The following is a 20,808-nucleotide window of genomic DNA, read 5'->3' on the forward strand; positions in this document are numbered from 1 at the left end:
ATACTTCTTTTATTGCACAATGAGAATCATATCACTAATGGTGTTTCTTTCTTAGCTCTATCTACTAGAAGATTCTGAAATAGCATTGGAATTCAGTTTTTTTTTGTGTTACTCAGCTGATATCTTTTGATATAACTTTTTTCTTATCACTTTTAACTGCTTAGTTTTTTCTTTATATTGTTTTTATTGTTATGTAAATGCTATAGTTGTATCCTGCCTTATCTTTTTAGGAAGTAGGAAGTGTATATCTTACATTTATGGTTCTTCTCTGTTTTCAGATATGCTTTAAAGCTCTATTTATTAGACTGACTAAAATTAATTATTAGGACTTTATATACTTTCCATAAAAAACCAAAATATTAGTTAGTACAACCCCAATGAAAATTGGTGTAGTAGGATGCTAGATACTATAAACTTGAATTTGTTTATTTAAAACAACAACAGCAAAGATCCTTGAGGGGCATCTGATATCTGGTTTCAGGCTTTACTATTTCTTATGCCTCTGATATGGATCCCCTCTGGACATAGGAGAAAAACAATCTGGAAATAATATTTCCAGATATGAATCTCATCGGCCCATCCATGTGATTCCATTCCTTTGACTCCAAGTTATGAACATAGGTTCTCCTTATAAAGAGTAACTAAAGAATACAATGTGAAACCTGTTTTCAAGAACAAAGGAGAATCACAATACAAGAAGTTAAGTTATACTTGAATGATGAGAAGTTCTGTGATATTAAACTGCTGTGTCTACTAACTTTCAATTACAGTAAAACCAGGTCCCAAGTTGGCATAAAAAATGAAGGGGAATGCAAAGGCAGTAATCCAGAGCAGGTGAGGACAAATGCCAGAGTGGTGGGAAACATTGGGGGGCTAAGAAGAGAGAGAAGATGCTCTCCTCTTCCTTCTTTGGTCGGGTGGTTGGAAGTGATTCTTGGTGTACTTGAAATGGGATACTGCTAGTTTGGTGAGAAACAATTGATAGTTCCTAAAACTGGTGCAGGTTATGTGGTAGTTAGAACTTTCAGCTCTATTTCTGTTCCCTATGAAAACGAAAAACAAAAAGACAGGCAGGCGGACAGACAGACAGGCAGACAAGGAGGGAAGGAAAGAAGAAAGGAAGGGAAGAAGGGAGGGAGGGAGGGAGAAAGGAAGGAATGAAGGAAGGAAAGGGGAAGGGAAGGAAAAGAAAGGAAAGGACAGGAAAGGAAAGGACAGGACGAGGGAGGGAGAGAAGGGGGGAGGAAGGGAGAGAAGAGGGGAGGGAGGGAGGGAGAGAGGGGGGAAGGAGGGAGGGAGGGGGGAGGGAGGGAGGGAGGGAGGGAGAGAGGGAGGGAAAGTAGAGAAATCAAAAGGAAGCTACATGTATAGTAGAAAGGATACTACATTTCAGTCACTTAACCTGAGTTGAAATCCCCGCATTGTCACTTATTGTCAGGAGAACTTGGGCAAATTACATAACCATGTTGTACCAGTGTTTCTACATCTAAAAACAAGATTTGAAATAAACAGCTCTTTCTACTCTAAATTCTCTGAGCCTGTAATGGTAAGGGAAGGAAGTGGATGTCTCAACATGTCCCACTTGACTTTTTCTAGCTGAATGATTTTCGTAAGTTAATGTTTGGTGCACTGTTTATATGCAGCTAGAGCACCTGAGGTTCCCTCCACCAAGATATTTAGCACATATTTTATTTATTTATTTTATTAGTTTCAGATATGCAAAACACTGTGATAGTTAGACATTTATCGTTTATATCCCTCACAAAGTGATGACCCCTCTCCCCCAATCTACTATCCCTCTGACCTTGCATACAGCCATTACATTTCCACTGTCTCTATTCCTAATGCTGTACTCGACTTCTTGTAAATGTATGCATATATATATAAAATTATAGTTGACATTCATTATTGTTCAGCTTCAGCTTCAGGTGTACATCATCCCTGAGGTGGTCTCCCTAACGAGACAAGTGTCCATCGGATACCCTACAAAACCTTTACAACATTGTTGATTACATTCCCCAAATTGACTTTTGTATCCCCATGGCAATCTTGTGGTTACCAATTGTGCTTTCTAATCCCTCAACTTCCCCCTATCCCTTCCTGTAAGATCTCACTTATATGTGGCATCTAAAGAAAAGAATAAATGAATGAACTAATCAGAAACAGTCTCAGAGACATAGAGGAAAAACTGAGAGTCGCTAGCACATATTTAAAATCTCTCTTTGCCTGTGTCACCCAGTTGACTGTGAGCAAGTTGAGGGCAAGGACTGTGTTCTACCTTAGTTCTAAGCACATAGTAGGTTACCCACGTTTACCTATAAGTGAACACATAAGTGAAGAGTTCCATACTTAGCCATTTGAATTACACAATACCTTCCCAGCTGCTTCTACATGTCTGGGACCATTCTAGGGGGTAGTGTGCATTGCACAGACAGGCACTGAGTTCCATAAAATTTCTGAAAGCAGTGTTTTCGCATTACAATCACAATGGTGCATTTCAAGTTCTTTCCCTGTTCTTCAGGATGTATGCAGTGCTTTTCGGCCTTATGTGAGAGAAGGAAGACTTGGATGCACAAGGGAAAATGATCCAGTTCTTGGTCCTGATGGAAGGACACATGGCAATAAGTGTGCAATGTGTGCTGAGCTGTTGTGAGTATCACCGTCCCCAAGAAGACCAAGCGGGGGGCCTTCTCGGGATGCACTGGGTTGCTGTCCTAAGAACCACTCCACAGAGGCATAGAGTCCTTTTCATGAGGCACACAGTCCTTTGTCTTTATAAGTTAAAATAATCCTTCCTCCCAGAGTGCCTTTTCTCTTTTTCATTTATATCATCTGCTCAAGTTTCTTAAAAGGAGTAGATGGTGTGTTTCTTAAAAAGAGTGGCCAAGGTGGTTATGTTAGTTGTTACATTCAAGACTCTCAATTCATTTAATTAGAATGACTTGAAAATGCACAATATTTTGTAAGGCACAATGTTTTAAAATTTAAAAATCACTTTCATATAGAATGGTCTAGACTAGTCATTTGACATGCATTTCTTCATTTGGGAATGTGTGGAGACTCTTACTAAAAATGACAGCCTAATTTTAAATAATACTAATAACAATAATGTGGCTGCATTCATTATTAGCGTAAAAGGTGAAACTTTGTGAGAGGGAAGAACTGTTGGATTAATCTTCCTCTGAGTGCCTGACTTGGTTGGGTCTGAACATTGAGACCCAGGTATGACTATGATCCAGGGTCTTTAATGTGGGTGTTAAACAAAGTATAGACTCTGCTCTGTATGTCAGCAACCCTTAAAGTGATCTATACATACATCATTGGATCTTTAAACTCAGGGCAGAGAAAGATTTATAGACTGATAAACTTCACACCTGCCTTTGAAAATTACAGGGCACTGTTGTAGAATTCAAGGGCATGTCCTATCAGGTTTACAAAACAGTGATTATAACTGGTTTCCAGACAGGAAATCAGTCTTATTTCCACTTTTTTTTTTTTTTAATCTAGAAGAAATGTGCTTTTAGTGTTCAAGCCTGCACTAATTCTGAGACTTTCTGATTCTTTTCATACACCTGCTAAAAAGTGAATTTGACCTGCCTACCTCCTGGTTTCTTACTCTGTAGAACTGAGATAATAATGTCAATCTCAGGATGAGACTGCAATTAGATAATAGATATGAAAGGACTTTGAAGTTCAGCTCAATGTAGTTTTTATTAACAATGATGCTTTTACATGAAGCAAACAAGTACTTTTACAATGTATAAATAGCTATACAGAAGGGTGTGGATGACAGTGTTTCAAATACTCAGTTTGGTTTCACCCTTGACGCAGCATTGTCTTCAAGCTCTTGGTTCTGCTTGTTAAACGGAATTTTCCTGACAGTCTTCTGTGTTTGTCAATGGGAAGTCACACCCATTCAGTTTTACAGAACAAAGCTTCTAATTGACTTTTAGTGCGTTAGTTTCACACCCTTCCTTATCTTTAGCAATTTTCTGGCTCAGACCTTCAAGACAGAGAAAAGCTTGTGTCATGTTAAGTGGATCAGTTTAACAAGTTAGGACAAAGGATATGAAAGTGCTTAACACAGAACTGGACACTGAAATTATGATTGAGCCATAAACTGGCCAATTGTTTTCTTTCCTAACAGTTTAAAGGAAGCTGAAGAAAATGCCAAGAAATATAATGAAACCAGAATTCGAAGAAGTGCTGAAAAGGTAAGTTACTCACCAACATAATTTGGTTCTTGTGGCTATAAATATTAACAAACGTATACTTGACCGTTTGAGGTAGTTTAATAGTGTCATTATTCTTCATTATCACATTGTATTTTTTCCCTTAATTTCACAATTCCCCAAGTTGATGATTCCTAGTATATTAATCATAAGATTCAAATTAAACAGCATTTCCCACCAACAGCTCAAAATGTGCAATTTCTCTCTTTGCTTACTTAAAAAAAAAGAATGTTAGTCAGAAACTTTATGCAAATTAAATTCTGCTTAATTTCCACCGGACTGCTCCCTGTCTTAGTGTTAATTAATCTTGCTTTGAATAAATTATTTAAAAAATGCAACATAATATACATCAGAAATAACTTTAAAATAATTTTAGAGTCTTTTAAACACTATTGCCACTGGTGTATCTTATGTACAATCCCATTGACAGACATTGGAGTTACTCATTTTTCCCTTATGGTTATTACATTCAATGAGGCTTGCATTTGTAAAGGTCTTGATTCTGATTAAACAGAAATCTCAAACAAATATTGAGATTGTGGTCTTCAAAATAACCTTAAAATTAAGTTTTTTCCAAATCATTAGATTTAATTTTTTCCATCTAGTATAAAAACTTATTCATATTCTTAATAGATTAGGCATTATAGGTGATGCAACTTGGATTTCTCAAATCACCAAGATTATTAAACGCCTTTCAATAAAAGTGATGGCTGTTACTTTGGTAAATGACTATCCTTCTGCTGAGAAGTCAGAGCACCTGAATTTTAGCCTTAGCTCTGCCATGATCTGGGTGTGTGAAACTGAACTAGTGGTCTTCTCTCTGGGCCTTAAGGAGGTTAGATAAATATCTCAGTTTGCTTTCCGGTTAGATTGTGATCTGTTTTGCACCTTTTTGTGCTACTACAAGTATACTACTTTAGAGGATTGTAGAGCATACGATTTCCTAAGGGAGACATAGGTCTAGTTTCTAGTAGTCTAGGGCTGACCTTCCACTTCATAATGCTGTTCAATGAAGCAAATGTCCCACCATAAATAGGGCTTTCAGGGTTTCAGCTAAGAAACACGGAGCATTCGACATTGTCAACAATTTGTTCAGCATTCACTGAAATCTGCAGAGCAGTTCTTTCGTGGTAGTTGTTAAATTTCAGTCTAAAACTTGGAGTCATCTTGTGATATTCAGCGTGTTATTACTCCATAAACACAGAGTTCTTTTCCCTGTCTTTTATCACATCTCAGCTTTTCCCCCCTCTGCCTCTGTGGCTGGGGTCATTGTTTTGGGGGAGTCATTGGACATGATTGTGTTGAATAGGACATTTGCTTTGTAGTGATAGCTCAGTATCTGCCCCATAATTAAACTGTCAGTAGGTTGCTCACAAAAGTGTTTCTTCAGAATCTCCTCAGATGAATCACAACCTATAAACTGAAATAATCATTGTGGTTTTTTTTTTATGGGAATCATTAAGTTATCAGGTGACTGTCTTCTGCGTTTGTATTCCTAGATTGTCACAACCAGAAAGTTGCTCCTCCAAAAACAAATATCTTCTTATTAGGAGGCAATTCAAATTCTCTTTTGAAGTGTCCTAATGAAATACGTTTTATTTAAAGAAAAAATCAGAAAATTTTTTCTTTAAGCTCTAAAAAAGGTCATAAAGAGCATCTGTTCCAAAAACCTCCTTATGTAGGTGGTGAGATTTGGGACTCAAAGACTGCAGGTCTTTTCTGTGTTCTCCCGGTGAGTTAGAAGCACAGTCTCACTGCCCAGGTCTTCTGCCTCCAGACCGCACTCTTTATGTTCATGTTTTCTTGGCTGATATGGGAAGATGAGGGTGATAGTTGAAAAGAAGCCTAAAGAGAAGCATTTTTTTTTTTTGTAGGTTATATTATAGTAATATATGTCATCACAAAATATGTTTATGGACATAGAAATTCCCAAGTGTAATTTGGTGTGTGTGTGTGTGAAGTTTCACCCTCATCAAATAGTAGAGTTTTCAAAACACAGAGAAAACCTAGAAGTACTGAACCAAAGCATCAGGAAATCTGGGTACAAACCGCTTTCGGATCTTTTTCGGGGAGTCACCACCTTTTAAAGGTTTTCTAAATAAATATTTGTCTTGATGTTCTACCTGTCTTAGATGGGGAGTAAAGGAAAATTAGATTCACTCTCTGAGGTTTCCACCTACTGTATTAGAAATGAGCCTCAATAAAGAAGGCAGAGTACATATAAATGAACCCCAGATCCACAAAAAACATAAACTGAAGTCAGTGTAATGCTGTTGGTACCATCTCATTCCTTTTGCCCTGCCAACTAGTTTGGATTTTCCTTGATTTGATCCATATTAAGTAATGTTTACGCATCTCATCTCACACATTCTATATTCTGCTCACTGGCAACTTTTTTTTTTTTTTTTGTCTTGGCTGCTGCATTTTGTTATGTATTTGTTGAAACTCCATGTAATATCTTTTTGTTTTTCTTATCCTTTTTCATACATTTGAAAATTAACAAGAACTATTTGCTCAACCTTATTCTTTCTAAGGCTGTTTGGCCTGTTAACAAATAGATCATGTAGCAGATATAGACAGTAATTTCACAATGTAATTACTGTTTCTTATTAATTTTCAGTGTGTTACATGTGCTTACCAACACATTCAAGACCTGACATTCTTTGACTATAAATCCATGACGACGTGCCGTATATTTTCTGTATTAAAAAGTAGAAAAGTACTAAATGTTATTACCTGTCTTTTTAAAGGATTTTTGCAAAGAATTTGAAAGCCAAGTGAGGAATGGAAGACTTTTTTGTACACGGGAGAGCGACCCAGTCCGTGGTCCTGATGGCAGGATGCATGGCAACAAATGTGCCCTGTGTGCTGAAGTTTTGTGAGTATAGATGTGGTTTCTTTGGAGTGACTCAGACAGTGAAGTGGAGATTGATTGGAATGATGAGTAAGCATTGTGAGGATTTGTTGTTGAGAATTTGGGGGCAGTTTTATGCTTTCTACAAAGCGTAATACTACCTACTAAGTAGATCCTAATGATGTCTATTTCTGAGTCCAAATGGATTCTATTTTTCCAGTTGGAAGACTGGGTTATACAATACGTCTTAACATTTCTTCTCCTGACCTTTGTAAGCCTTTTTATGAGATAGTGTTAATAAAGAATGAGGGCAAAAACAGATACCAAGGCTTTGATTGTTTCCTTTAGTAATTATCCTATTGTGATAGCGTTAGACAGGATGCCCGCAAAACATTCCTGTTTATATGTGAATTGGATTAACTTTATCTTTTCATCTTGGACATCTGACTTTGGGGGAAGAGCAAATGCCACAACATGTAAATTATAGCATTTATGAAGATGTCCCAGGCAAGGTTTCATCACACTTTCTTTCAGATCCTTAAAGTCTGTCAACTCTTTCCTATATGCTGTCCTACTGCCAGTTTGTCTCAGTCTTGGCCAGCTATTGTCTTCTCTTCTGTATATCACATTTCAAGGTTATACTTCCTTGGATAAGCCTCTTAAAATCCCTAATTGAAATTCAATCCTTATAACTCTTAACGATTTTATTTCATACCAATCATTGCAGTTGGTAACTGTATAATAATTTCTATGACTAGTTGTTGACTGTCAGTCTTCTCAACTTGGCTGTAAGTTCCAAGAAGATGGGTGTACGTGTGTGTTCTGTGCACTACTATACTATGTGCCCAGGGCTCAGGCCAGTGCTTGCCAAAAAGTAGTTACTAACTAAATCTCAAATGAATTTATGAACAAAGATCCCTGTTCTCAGGGAGCTTAAGGCTAAATAGCAGGAATGAGCCATGAATATGAGCGCACATGCGTGCACACACACACACACACACACACTCACACTCACACTGCAAGACAGAATGAAAATTATCCCATAAGAGGAGAATATTCAGGTATAAAAATACAGTGAGAGATATAGAACTGATTTCCACTTTGAGGTCTGAGATGTCTTCTTAAAGAAGGGAGAATTTAAGCGGGGGAGATTTAAAAGAAAGGAAGATGACCCAAAAGTTCATTACAGTGGAAGGGAATAACATACTGAAGGGGTCTTTGGGGAAATAGTGAAGATTTCATTGTAATAAGGAACTTTACGGTGATTGGAAAGTATTCTTACAAGAACTCAGGAACACTTAGCTATTTTTTCACCTGCACCTAAATGACCATTTTAGAACATGAAAGTTTAAAGTATCTATATTCATTTATTTACTTTTGTTTCTTTCTCCAGCAAACGGCGTTTTTCAGAAGAAAGAAATAAAGCAGATGAAAACCTGAGAAAGGCTGAAGAAAAAGTTAAAGTTAAAAGAGAAACTGAGGTGAGAATTAGTTTGATCAATCTAGTTATGACTTTTGTGGCGTGTGTGTGGGCATTTTACTCTAGAAGGAATTTTCAGTGTTGGTTCATTTTTCCTCCACTACTGATGAGATTTCTGGAAACTAATTTACAGTTATTATTTTATAAGATTTAGAAAAATAATTATGGCATTACAATGTTTAGTTCTATTTCGAGGAAATTCTTCAAGTCATCTTAGTAAAATAGGTTCACATTCCTAAATGAAGGTATATGTAAAACCATTATCTTGTTTGATATGTATCCTTCTTCAAATGTGTGGTAGTTATTTTGGAAGTTTTTATTTTGAAAACAATATAAATGGAAAATTTTAATATGCTCCCTCTAAAATGATAATACATTCTACTCTCTAAACATGTCCCAACTTGTCATCTGTCTTTTTTCTATGCTACCATCTTAGCTCAGATACCTAATAGCTTTCCTTTGCATTGATTAATTATAATTAGCAACCTGCCTGATGTCTGTACATCCGGTCAACATCTTCCTCAGTCCTCAAGATGCAATTCATCTTCCACATTGTTTTCATAGAGTAGAAAATATTTCCACGAACCAATGGCATTATGAAAATCCAACATTTGGAGGTATCCTAGAGTATATTTGGACCATTTCACTCCTTGAAGACATCCTATTTAACTTATTTCTTACAGAAAGTTATCCTACCTTCTGTGATGTGTAGTTCATAGTTTTATAAAATTGCCCACTGCATTAGTTCATCTTCTGCCTTCGTGTAACTCCATCTTATTGCCTAACCTCATCCAACTGCTTTCTTCCCCTCAATCCTAAATTATAAGTTCCTTTTAATTTAGTTCTTAAATGTTCCTCAACTATTCTTTTATTTTTCATTTGCAATTTCTGTCTCTCCTCTTTCCTTCTTCCTTTTCTTTCTATCATCCTTCCTTACCTTCTCCCCCTCCCTTTTTTCTTCCCTCCATCTCTCCCTTCCTCCCTCCCTTTCTCCCTCTTTCCTTTCTTCTAGTTTCCCTCACTTCGGTCTCTAGTCACTCAAAACCTCTACACATCTGGAAACAAATATTTGATTATGTCCTTCCTTCTCTGCTATAAATATTTATCATTTCCACATTTCCTAAGAATAAAGTCCAAATTCCTTTCAAAGTTTAGTTGCCTGGTTTTGACTTATCTTCAAGGTCTCCCTCCTTTTTGACAAGTTCCCAAACCTCCCTCTCTTTGCCCAGCTAATTCTTTAGCCACTGTGTTCATGGCTGCAATAGATTATCTTTAAGTAACATTTGTTTTCTGCCTCTGTGTCTTTGCTGTCATAATTCCTCTTGGAGGACTCTTTGCCCCACTGTTTTCCTGGATACATCCTAAAGATACAACTCAGATGCAAGCTCTTCTCTGAATATCCGCCAATCATTCTTTCCTTTGTGCTTGTACTCACTTATTTCAGACCTGTGTCACGTCCCTTAGCTTTTTATATTGCAATTCCTATCCTTTCCACTTGAGTGATAAGGGAGCTAAACCACATTTATATTTATATCCCCTTCACTTAATACATTTGTTGAATACTTAAATGGATAAATATTACAAGGAGAGAAATATCACAAATTTTTTGGGTGCTACTAACTCCTAAAAGTCTTATTTTTTATTCTTAATTCTTCTTTTTCAAGATCTCTGATAAAGAGCATCTCAAATTTATCAACAGAGAACTATATCTAAACTGTCTTATTTTCATTACTCAGAAACTCTGCCATGAATATCAGAATCATGCAAGGAATGGAATGTTTTTCTGTACCAGAGAAAATGACCCCATTCGTGGTCCAGATGGGAAAATGCATGGCAATTTGTGTTCCATGTGTCAAGCCTTCTAGTGAGTATGGAGTTTTAGAATATCAAGGAGAGATGGGGTCTTACAGATAAACTAATAAAACCAGCTTCTGTCATAGATGGGAAAACTGTGGCTCAAAGTAGGGAACGGAGTTGAATAAGTTACCCTGAGAATGTTAGTCATAGAGCTGGGAGTAAGTACCTAGAGCTATTTATTCCAAGCTCTTGTCCCCTGGCACTTATTCTCTTAGCACTGGAACATCCTGACAAACATGAGCTTGTGCAAATATCAAGTTCTTCCCATTGCTGAAGCTTCATGCGTGACCCCATTGTACAGGTTTATAGGCATCTAATCTGTCAGAGGCAGTAGGGACTAAAGTTAGCACTCAGTGAAGAAATTGATTAGTAGATTTAAAGTTGCCCATGAAACAACCACGAACCCTTATTAAACTACAGTAAATGTTACTTTATATAATGTGACAATTCTCAATAAGTTCAAATTGACAGTGTGCTTTCCAAATGTGGAACTGCTCTCAGTGTATTGAGCTCAGATTAAGTAGTTGATTTACATGTTGAATCTATGGTTTTTTGATTGACCACCATGTATGGTTGAAATACCCTCAGTTAACTAGTACATACCAAGCAATTCTATTGTTCAAAGCAAATTTAGGTTCATTAGGGTTTATCAGTGTGTGAAATTATTGGCATTTCCCCAGCGGCCCGACATTTTGTCTTTCGGTAACACAGCCATGAGTCAGGAACACATTTCAGTTGAATTAAGAAAGCTAGGTTTGCATGATGTGATAGATAGACCATAGACTTGAGAAGAGTGACCTTGGCTAGTTGTAGTCATATCCTCAGAGTGTAGCCAAAGTCCTCTCTGCCTCACCTCCTCTCTGTGAAACAAGGGGACCAGTCAATATGCTTTGTTAAGGCCACTTTCAGCCTCGGTACCAGTTTTGATATCTCCTTTATGGATAGTAGTGATGTTTCTTTTCTGGCCACAAGCAAGATAGGTAATTTATAGAAAGCGAGCTTTCCAGATCCACAATTACTATCCCTGTTTCAATGTTAAGCAGACACTGTGAAGAAGTTATAGTATTTTACCACACTGGAGGCTGTTTTGTTGCTTCTCATTGGTATGTAGTGATCAAAGGACAAAATTGCTTCTTCCTGAGGGAGGAGGAGAGGTTAGCAATGCAGGAATGTGGAGAAATCATTTCCTGTGTTTGGTCCTATGGCTTCTCTCTTTTTCTCTCTCATTCAGCCAAGCAGAAGCTGAAGAAAAGAAAAAGGCCGAAGCCAAAAGTAAAAGAGAATCTGAAAAAGCACCCTCATTTTCAGTGAGTGGAATCTATCTAATAAATGCTACTTGACACTATACTTTGAATGTACTTCAAAGAACCCAAATGCTGGAATGGTGCCCTGTAAAAATCCTCAGAAAATCTTAAGCCTTCAGTCTGTGGAGGACATTGAGATGAATGCTGTGGGAGCTTGCTCAATTCTTGCTGCTTTAGAGACTAAGCCTGTACAATAAAAATAACTGATTTGAAGCCTGAAAAACTGAGATCCACTTCTAATTTCATCAGTTACAGACTGTGCTAGCTTTTGCTAACCACTTTTCAGAGATTCTACATGTATATTTTCTACATATGGGTTTTTTGGAATTTCACATATGAGTTGGGATAAAAAGTACCTCGATCCCACACACAAAACATGGTTTTTACCTTTGAAATATTATAATATTTGTTTCCATCATCTTATGTAAGTTATTATCAACTGTTGTTTAGCTGGTGAAAGTGTCTTGATTTTCCCTCCAAGTTCTAGTCTTTCCCTTGTCCAGCTGTCCTTCCTAACACAGCTAAAGTATCCAAATATTAATCAGAGCACAGCACCGCTCTGCTTAAGCCCACATATAGCTCATCGTCAACTCCAGGATTCATTTGGGAATTCACCTTCTGCTATATGCCATGTAGTGTCCTCCTTGACTTTATCAGCTTATTTTAACAATCTAGTATGCATACTTCCCAATCCATTTCTTACCTAGAGAAATCCTATTTATTCATCATATTCTCACTCAAATTATTCTTTTTCCCCCCCTTCTTGCGCCTTCCCCCACCCCCACTCTGGTTCAAGCTGTTGTTTTTCAGTCTAGTTGTGTAAGACACAGCTCCCTGGCCCATACTAGTATTATGAGCCTTTCGCTTCCCCCAACTAAGCAGTCGGTCACCAGTAGTCGGTTGGCAGCCCACAGCAGCAAATTATTCTTGTTTCCTGACACTGCCCCTGTTTTCCACCATCAGATTCCATGGTCCCAACTTCTGAGTTCTCAGCTTTTCTAGTACGGATATGTTTACAACGATTTGATTTTGTTTCAATTATAGTGGAGCTTGCTTGTCTTATTTTATTAAATTGTGATATCCTAGTATGTCTTATTTGTTCCCATCTCTTTGCAACTGATGAGTTTTGTTTGTTGCGTTGAATTTTGATTTGAGAGAAACACAACTGAAATCCTGGGCTTGAAGAAACATAGCATTAGTTTCTGCCAATGTTCCAACCTTCTGCTTTGAATAGGAATGATATGTATGTCCAACTTACTTTCTCTGTCTTGACAGGAGCTGTGCAGTGACTACCGCAAGCATGTGAAAAATGGAACACTCCCTTGCTTCAGAGAGAAAGAACCCGTCCAAGGCCCTGATGGGAAAATCTACCACAGCACCTGCTTCATGTGTCAGGACTTCTTGTAAGTAGAGCCGCAGCTGGGAAAATGAGGGAGGTTTTGGCCTTTCTGATCCATTTCTTTTCTTTGTTTTTTTTTGAGCTTTATTAAATATTATTTCTTAAATTGTGTTTGTGTCTTGGCACATTTTGTCCCACATTTTTGCCTGATGTTATAATCATCAAAGAATAATTCCTTCATGGCAATCACTAACTGAGTCCCTGTGGAGATGTGAAAGAGATAGAACAAGAATCTTACCCGTGCAGAGTGGAATTTGAAACCATCTGAAATCACACAACAAAGCCCAGACCAAGCAAAGCAATAGGCAAACCATGCCTCAGTTCCTACACAGGACCTGGGGAATGATTTGGAATAAGCAATGGCTAAGATCTGGTGGCGCTAACTCTTCTCATGTTTCTCGTTAGCTTGAAGAACTTTGTTGAAGCCTCTTCTATGCCCCTAACCCTGAAATCCTCCCTCTTGCAAAGCAGGACTTTTCCTTCCTCGTCCTACTCACAGTCAGTAGCTATAAATTTATGTGTGTGACTATTTGTTTAACATTTCTCTCTTCCACTAGACAATTATTATTATTATGACAGGGATTCTGGAAAATGTAAGCACTGAGTTCAGAATAACTTTCTGCTTCATTTCTGTATTCAGTATGAGGAGGTTCTTCAACTTCTTCTAAATCACATAATTTAGAGGAAACAGAAACGTGTAAAAACCATGTCCTTTGAGGGTCACTGAGCCTTGGCACATTGAGCCAGGGAAAAGTGACAGTCTGAAAATATCCAAGTAGTGTTTGTTTTTTAAATGTGGAAACAGGACTACGTAGTTCTAGCTTGTCTCCATGGAAGAAAGTGGGGCCAGTGAGTGAAAGGCCTGGGACACAGGTTCAGCTCAGTGAGAGGAGGAGCTTTCTAACGGTTGGAGGACTGCAAGGATGAAATGACATATATGGGATTTTAAGGATGATGTAGGTAGAGAATTTACTGGCAGATTAAAGCAAAGCTAGATAGTAACCAGAGATACAGTTGTGAGTACCGGAAGTTTAGAAAACCATCCCTGGACTAAGGTTTAAAGTCCTTAGTCTGCATTTATTAGTTATGTCCTTGAGAAAGTCATACATTCTGTCTTATCTGTAAACTGAGGTTATAATAGTAGTTTTGCTACAGGCACCTGTGAGGATTTCATTAGTGTGAGCACAAGATCAGGCACATAGTAAGAATCTAATAAATGTTAAGTGTAGCAATTAAATGATATTCAAGATCACTTTCAATCTGGAGATTCTATGATTCTTACTGATCTCTTTCTTAATCACTCTCTTTAGCCAAGCAGAAGAAGAAGAAAAGAAAAAGAAGGAAGCTGAATCAAGAAATAAGCGACAAGATGAGAACACAACTTCCTTTGAGGTGAGCGGATCTTCTCTAAGTCAGAGGCATGTGGACCTGAGATCCAATGATGATATTCAGTGAACCCATAAATTCCCTGAGCCTGTATGAAACATTTGGACAGTTTGTGTTCGTGTGTTTGTTTATATGTATGCATATACACATGTAGCATATGTGACTATTTCTAGGTTGAGGGTCCATTACTTTTATCACTTAAAAATATTCATGTCTTCCAAGTTAAGAGCTATTCTAAAATAGGCCAATTGCTGAGCCCCGTTTAACAAAAAGTCTAAACTTCAGATCTTCCTGCAATATCATCCAACCTGTGTTCAGCACCTCAAACTTCCTTCCTTGATTTCACAGAACTTGTGCCGTGAATTCCGCACATCGAGGAGGAATGGACCACTCCTCTGCACCAGAGAGAACGACCCCATCCAGGGCCCGGATGGGAAAATGCATGGCAACACCTGCTCCATGTGTGAGGCCTTCTTGTGAGTAGAGCTTGGGGCTTCTGAAGGAGTGGGGAGATGCAACTACGAGGTTTTCAAACAATTGTGAAGAATTCATTTTCCTCTTCAGTGTAACATTCAATTTTGGGTGTCACATGTAAATAAATTAAAAATAAAAACCCACACAAAACCAAAAAGCAAGTGGAGAGCTCTCAGATGATAATGATTGTGATGTAAAGAGATGCAGAATAATTTCCTTTAGGATATTTCAGAAAGAACTCAGAATCTTTTATTCAGAGAAGAAAACACTGATAACCGTACTCACTGCTTTTAGTTTTCTGAAGGAGTATCAGCTAAAACAGGAAATGGATGAGATTACATGTAAAATGTCTTTATGGTGCACAGCAAACTTTAGATTTTATATATTTTAGTTCATTACCTCTCTTCTTATTCATTCTGTGTGATCTCAAGGAATATAATTAAAATGAATAAGAGCTATAGAAAGACAGATTTGGGTGCAAAATGAAGATGAACTTTGCAATGAGTAAAGTAGGGAAAGGCTGCTTCAGGAATGGTGACTTTGTTGTGTAGGAGTTAGATGCCCATTTACAGGGAACTGAAATATAACTATAGAATAAATGACATGATATGTGCCCTCATATGATGTTTCTTTAGTCTTTTGATCATTGTCCCAAGGGATACTCCAATTTATTTTTGATATGCCCAGAATACCTGAAAGAATTGAGTCAGGCAGTCTTCCCTGGTAGAGAGTAATACAACCATAGAATATAAACATAGAATCACTAAAAGTCTCTGAGGTGGAAGTCAATATACTGACCATGTAAACATCATAGCTAACATTTATTGAATGCATGTAATCATCATATACTTGCTAAGAGCTTTACTACCTAATCTCGTTTAGTCTTCAGAACAAACATATGAAACAGCATCTATATTATTACAAGTTTTTGATGGAAAAATAAAGGTCCTGAGAAGTTGAGAATAATAGAAATATCAGCACAGGAAAAAATGAAAATATTCCTCACTGTATGGTGTAGACAGTATATAATCATTCAGTAAAGCCGTTATCAACTTCTGGAGAGTGATAGTTGCCTGTATTTAGGCTTGATTTAGTCACCTTTACATTAATCTTTCAGTGACAAAGAAGTAGTTCTGCCACCTAGTGGTCAGTTCTGCTGCTTCCTCTGATAACTTCCAGTATGGAAAGAAAGTGCTTCCCGAATTTTTTACTCAACTAGACTCATGATAAAGTTGAGATCAGTTTTTCTCATAAAGAAGTATGAGAAACCTCAGTTTTGGATCATTTTAGTAATTTTTTCCCATCACTATAAAATGTCATATCAAGAAGAAATAAAGATTCATCACTTCATATTTTATGGATATGTTAGCAAAGGCCATATAGTCTTTTCTTGCAGTTTCAAACTATATGCAAACAGTCTTTTCAACTTTTAAAAAGTTGTGATTTGATTTTTGAGCAAGTCTTATGTCAGTTGGAACATATTATAATGTTTTCACAAGTTATTTAATTTTTTTTTTCTGTCTATACAACATGATTGTATTATTTGTGTTGTAGATTCAACTGTGCTATAGATCCAGTTCAGGAAACTCAATTTGCAACTCTGTTAGTTACCCAAAATGGTTCAGAACTATCACTCACACTTCATTTCCATCATATGCCTATTTTTGGAGAATTCACTTTTTAATAATGATTACAATGATTATGATACCAATCACTTTTGTCGATCATTTTATTATGGACCAGATACTAATTCTAATTGCTTCACAGGTATCAACTTATTTAATACTCACAATAATCCTATGAGAAAAGTATTCTTATTACCACTCCTATCCCTTCCTATCCTTCCCATTTAAAGACGAGGAAGCTACAAAGAGGTTAAGACACCTTTTGTGTTCCTTGTGCAATCTGGCTCCATAGTTTTTCTTCTTACGCACCATCACGTACTGCCTCTCAGAGGCCAAATATTACCACATTTAAAGAGGTGTTGCAAATGCAAAAAAGAAACTCAGCAAACAAGACAGTCTTATTACAGTATAAATCCATTTGCTGGGAAGCTAAATGGATTTACTCATTAAGGGACTTTCTCTTGCACACCATTCTCTTGAGATGAGGTGAACCATTCTAGTTTATTATCCAATCAAATTGCAAACTACTACGAGTGGATCTTTGGGGTTGTTTGAGACTAGTTATAGCATTGAATGATCAACTTGTAAATGTTAAGGATCTGCTCTGCTGTATTAAGATCCATTTCTTCTCTTTCTCTCTTCCCCCCTCCCCTGTTCCTTATAGTCAACAAGAAGAACGAGCAAGAGCAAAGGCTAAAAGAGAAGCTGCAAAGGTAATTTTCTCAGGAACACCAATGCTATGCTTGACGGTGTTTTTTTTTTCCCTGTGATAGCATTCTAGATATCTTATTAATAGAAATTTTTCCTGTTCAGTTTTCATGCCAGAAATGAACAAAGAAAACCTTTAACCTCCGAAAAAAGGGTCTTGATTAAAAGTTTCCAGAGTATCGTTTTATTGCATAACTCAAATTTTGAGTTTCATTTCATAAAAAGTGGAGTGTTAACTTACTTGGTAAGGGATATTCTCCATATTTGGCATTTTTAATATTTCTATTGCCAGACACAGATTACTAATATCAATCTTTACAATGTACTAATTTCAATTCAGGTCATTTGAACCTGTATTATTTCAAATAGGGAGTACAAGATCCCTATCATTCACATTAGTTCAATTTATAAAACAAAATACACGCATATTATCGTATTTTATTTTTGTCACATCTGAAAGATGGAGAAAGTACTAGTATTCTTACCCCCAGTTAACAGTTATTAAGTACATTTTTGACTCTCCAATTATTTTTAATCTACTGTACATGCTTTTATATTTTTATAATTTTACAAGTAGCAGAACAAAATCTGTCTGTATGTGGATGTTTGATTACTCTATATAATAACTATATACAAGATTTACCTTTATGTAGTCTACGTCCTAACAATAGCTGCAAAGAATAGCCTAATAATTATTTGGGGAAAGTTGACACAGTTTTAAAAGTTCACCTTTAAACTGACTCACTTTCTCAATAACTTTATTTCTGTTAGCTGGAACCATCTTTGTATTTGTAATTTAGAATTGGAAATTTGTTTTATCCATAATATCTGATCAGTTGCAAAGTTGTCTTAGATTTTTTCAAATGATCCTAACACGTTTCCCTTTCTCTCCACTTCTGTGACTCTCCTGTTTCAAATACGTATCTCCCATGCCTGAACTTTATGAAGTAACTCTCAGAAAGGTGTCAGCTTCTCCAGGTGTCATACTTATTCTAACCTCCATAACTTTATTTCAGATATACCTTTATTTCTTAGTTTGAGCATGTTTTTTCTTTTCCTCAGCCTTCTAAAGACAGATCAAGGCTCAGCTATATATTTTTTTTGCACATTATTCTTATTTTATTTTCCCCAGCTTTCTGGAGATATGATTGACATATAACATTGTATAAGTTTAATATGTACCATATGTTGATTTGGTATACTTGCATACTGCAAAATGATTACCACCAAGGTTCTAGCTAACACCTCCATCCTGTCACACAATTACATTGTGTGTGTGTGTGTGTGTGTGTGTGTGTGTGTGTGTGTGTGGTGAGAACGTTTTAGATTTCCTCTCTTAGCAACTTTCAAGTATTCATTACAGTATTGCTAACTGTAGCCACGATGCTCAATGTTAGATCTCCGGAACTTATTTGTCATATAACTGGAAGTACCTTTGAACCAACAATTCCCCATTTCACCCACCCCCTGCACCTGGTAACCATGACTTTGCTCTCTGTTTCCATAGGCTTTTTTAGATTTCACGTGTGAGATCATCCAGTATTTCTTTCTCTGTCTCACTTATTTCACATAGCACAGTGCCCCTCAGGTTTCATCCAAGTTGCGGTGAACAGCAGGATTTCCTTCTTTCTCATGAAGGCTCAGCAATATTGTCAGTTCCTCCAGGAAGCCTCCCCTTCTGGGGCTTCTTACCTTTGATCTTGCATAGCTTTTACAGACTGTGATGTGCAACACAAGCATATATTTTAGATTGGTCTTTATCAATTGTGTCAGCCTTCTTCTGCACCTAGATTATAAACACCCTCAGAAGAATGATGATAAATATTTACAGACCTACTATCTCACCAGGATAGTTCTGAGTCCATGATGGAAGCTTCCAAAATACCTATTGATTTACTAAACACGCAATCACTTTTATTTTTCCTGCTTACCCTGTATTGCTTATTCATCACTTATTCCTTCTAATAGGCAAATGTACAAGAAAGGTAGAAAAGTGCTCTTAGAAGATATTTTCTTCATTTTCCAGGAACTCTGCAATGAATTTCGGAACCAAGTAAGGAATGGAATACTCCCCTGCACCAGGGAGAATGACCCTGTCCGTGGCCCAGATGGAAAAATGCACGGAAACAAGTGTGCCATGTGTGCAAGTGTGTTGTGAGTATTTGCCCTCATCTCTCCATTGATATCTTCATCATTGATCTTCTCTGAGTCTCAGTGTCTTAAGAAATGTGCAGAATATATATTGTGGGTGGTATCCTAGATAATTCTAAAAGCACACGGACAAAACATTTGGTAATATTGAATTACATAGTGACTGTGTTATTTTTTATTCAGTTATCTTTCTATTTTCTAGTTAAGTCATGGGGAAAGTCTTAATTTAGTGATAATGCATTTTTAATACTTGATAATTGTCATTCATAACGAAGAGAGAGCAGAAGTTTGATGATCTGGTTGGGAAGATCTCACTGGTCTCTCTTCCACCCCTGACATTTTATGATTCTGTGAGTATATTCAGATCTTGTTTAAGGGAACAGCAGTTAGACAGAGATGTATGGGGCCAGTATGTAAAGACTGTTAAAATAACCTGAACAAGAAATGGGTTAGAAAGGATTATACATATCCTTTCAGGGACATTATTGCATACAGGTGAAATAAATACTTTGATAAGTGGGTTAGTGTAGAGAGTAAAACCCATAGGAGGCAGTCCACATAATAAATGTTTATTAAAATGCCTTCTTGTTAAGCCAGGTGTAGGGCCTAAAAGACCATTATTTTGCTGAGTGGGACCAGAGCTCCACTGTGTGGGACAATATAGGAGAAGTTAATTCCATCATAGCACCTCTGGTTCTTCTCCTTCTTAGACTCCTAATCCCCTACTGAGCCTCAAACTAAAATAAATGTTAAGAAAAATATTTAAATAGTATCTGTTGAAAGGTGCAAAGTTACTGTTGTCCCTTTCCCGCATCTTGGTCCAATCTTAAGTATATGCACATAGTTTCTTAAAAGAGAGATTGGCAGAGTAGGCTAATAAACAGTGGCCTGAGATTCAAGAAATCAGGGCTCTTCTTTCACATGCTCAATTTGCTAGTTCTGTGTTAATGGCTAGATTAGGAATGATAAATGCTAAGGATTTTTCCCAGCTTTATATGCTTTATGTCAGTAGAAAATGACAAGAATGCCAGAATCTTAGGTTCATGGTCGACCTCAAAATATTAGTTGTTGAATCTTTTTGGACTTGAGACACTATTACACTCTAAAACTTGAATTTCACCTTGAATACCATGTTTCCCCAAAAATAAGACCTAGCCAGATCATCAGCTCTAATGTGTCTTTTGGAGCAAAAATTAATATAAGACCCGGTCTTTTTTTCCTATAATATAAGACCGTGTCTTATATAATATAATATAATAAATATAATACTGAGTCTGATATTAATTTTTGCTCCAAAAGACGCATTAGAGCTGATCGTTTGGGTAGGTCTTATTTTCG

At 36.9% G+C, this 20,808-nt stretch overlaps 1 protein-coding gene across 2 annotated transcripts in view; it reads left to right on the forward strand.

The window, feature by feature from the left end:
• Positions 1-20,808, forward strand: part of SPINK5 (serine peptidase inhibitor Kazal type 5) — a 91,422-nt gene that overhangs the window by 38,947 nt on the left and 31,667 nt on the right. For both annotated transcript variants that reach the window (XM_019738993.2, XM_019738996.2), the window contains 12 exons: positions 771-834; positions 2,522-2,649; positions 4,148-4,214; positions 6,983-7,110; positions 8,480-8,567; positions 10,303-10,430; positions 11,655-11,730; positions 13,003-13,130; positions 14,437-14,518; positions 14,861-14,988; positions 17,276-17,324; positions 19,346-19,473. In XM_019738993.2, the coding sequence (XP_019594552.2) occupies positions 771-834; positions 2,522-2,649; positions 4,148-4,214; positions 6,983-7,110; positions 8,480-8,567; positions 10,303-10,430; positions 11,655-11,730; positions 13,003-13,130; positions 14,437-14,518; positions 14,861-14,988; positions 17,276-17,324; positions 19,346-19,473 (1,194 nt within the window). The remainder of the gene's footprint in view (positions 1-770; positions 835-2,521; positions 2,650-4,147; positions 4,215-6,982; positions 7,111-8,479; positions 8,568-10,302; positions 10,431-11,654; positions 11,731-13,002; positions 13,131-14,436; positions 14,519-14,860; positions 14,989-17,275; positions 17,325-19,345; positions 19,474-20,808) is intronic.

Source organism: Rhinolophus sinicus, linkage group LG10 (genome assembly GCF_036562045.2).
Source record: "Rhinolophus sinicus isolate RSC01 linkage group LG10, ASM3656204v1, whole genome shotgun sequence".
In the NCBI taxonomy this organism is placed as follows: Eukaryota; Metazoa; Chordata; class Mammalia; order Chiroptera; family Rhinolophidae; genus Rhinolophus; species Rhinolophus sinicus.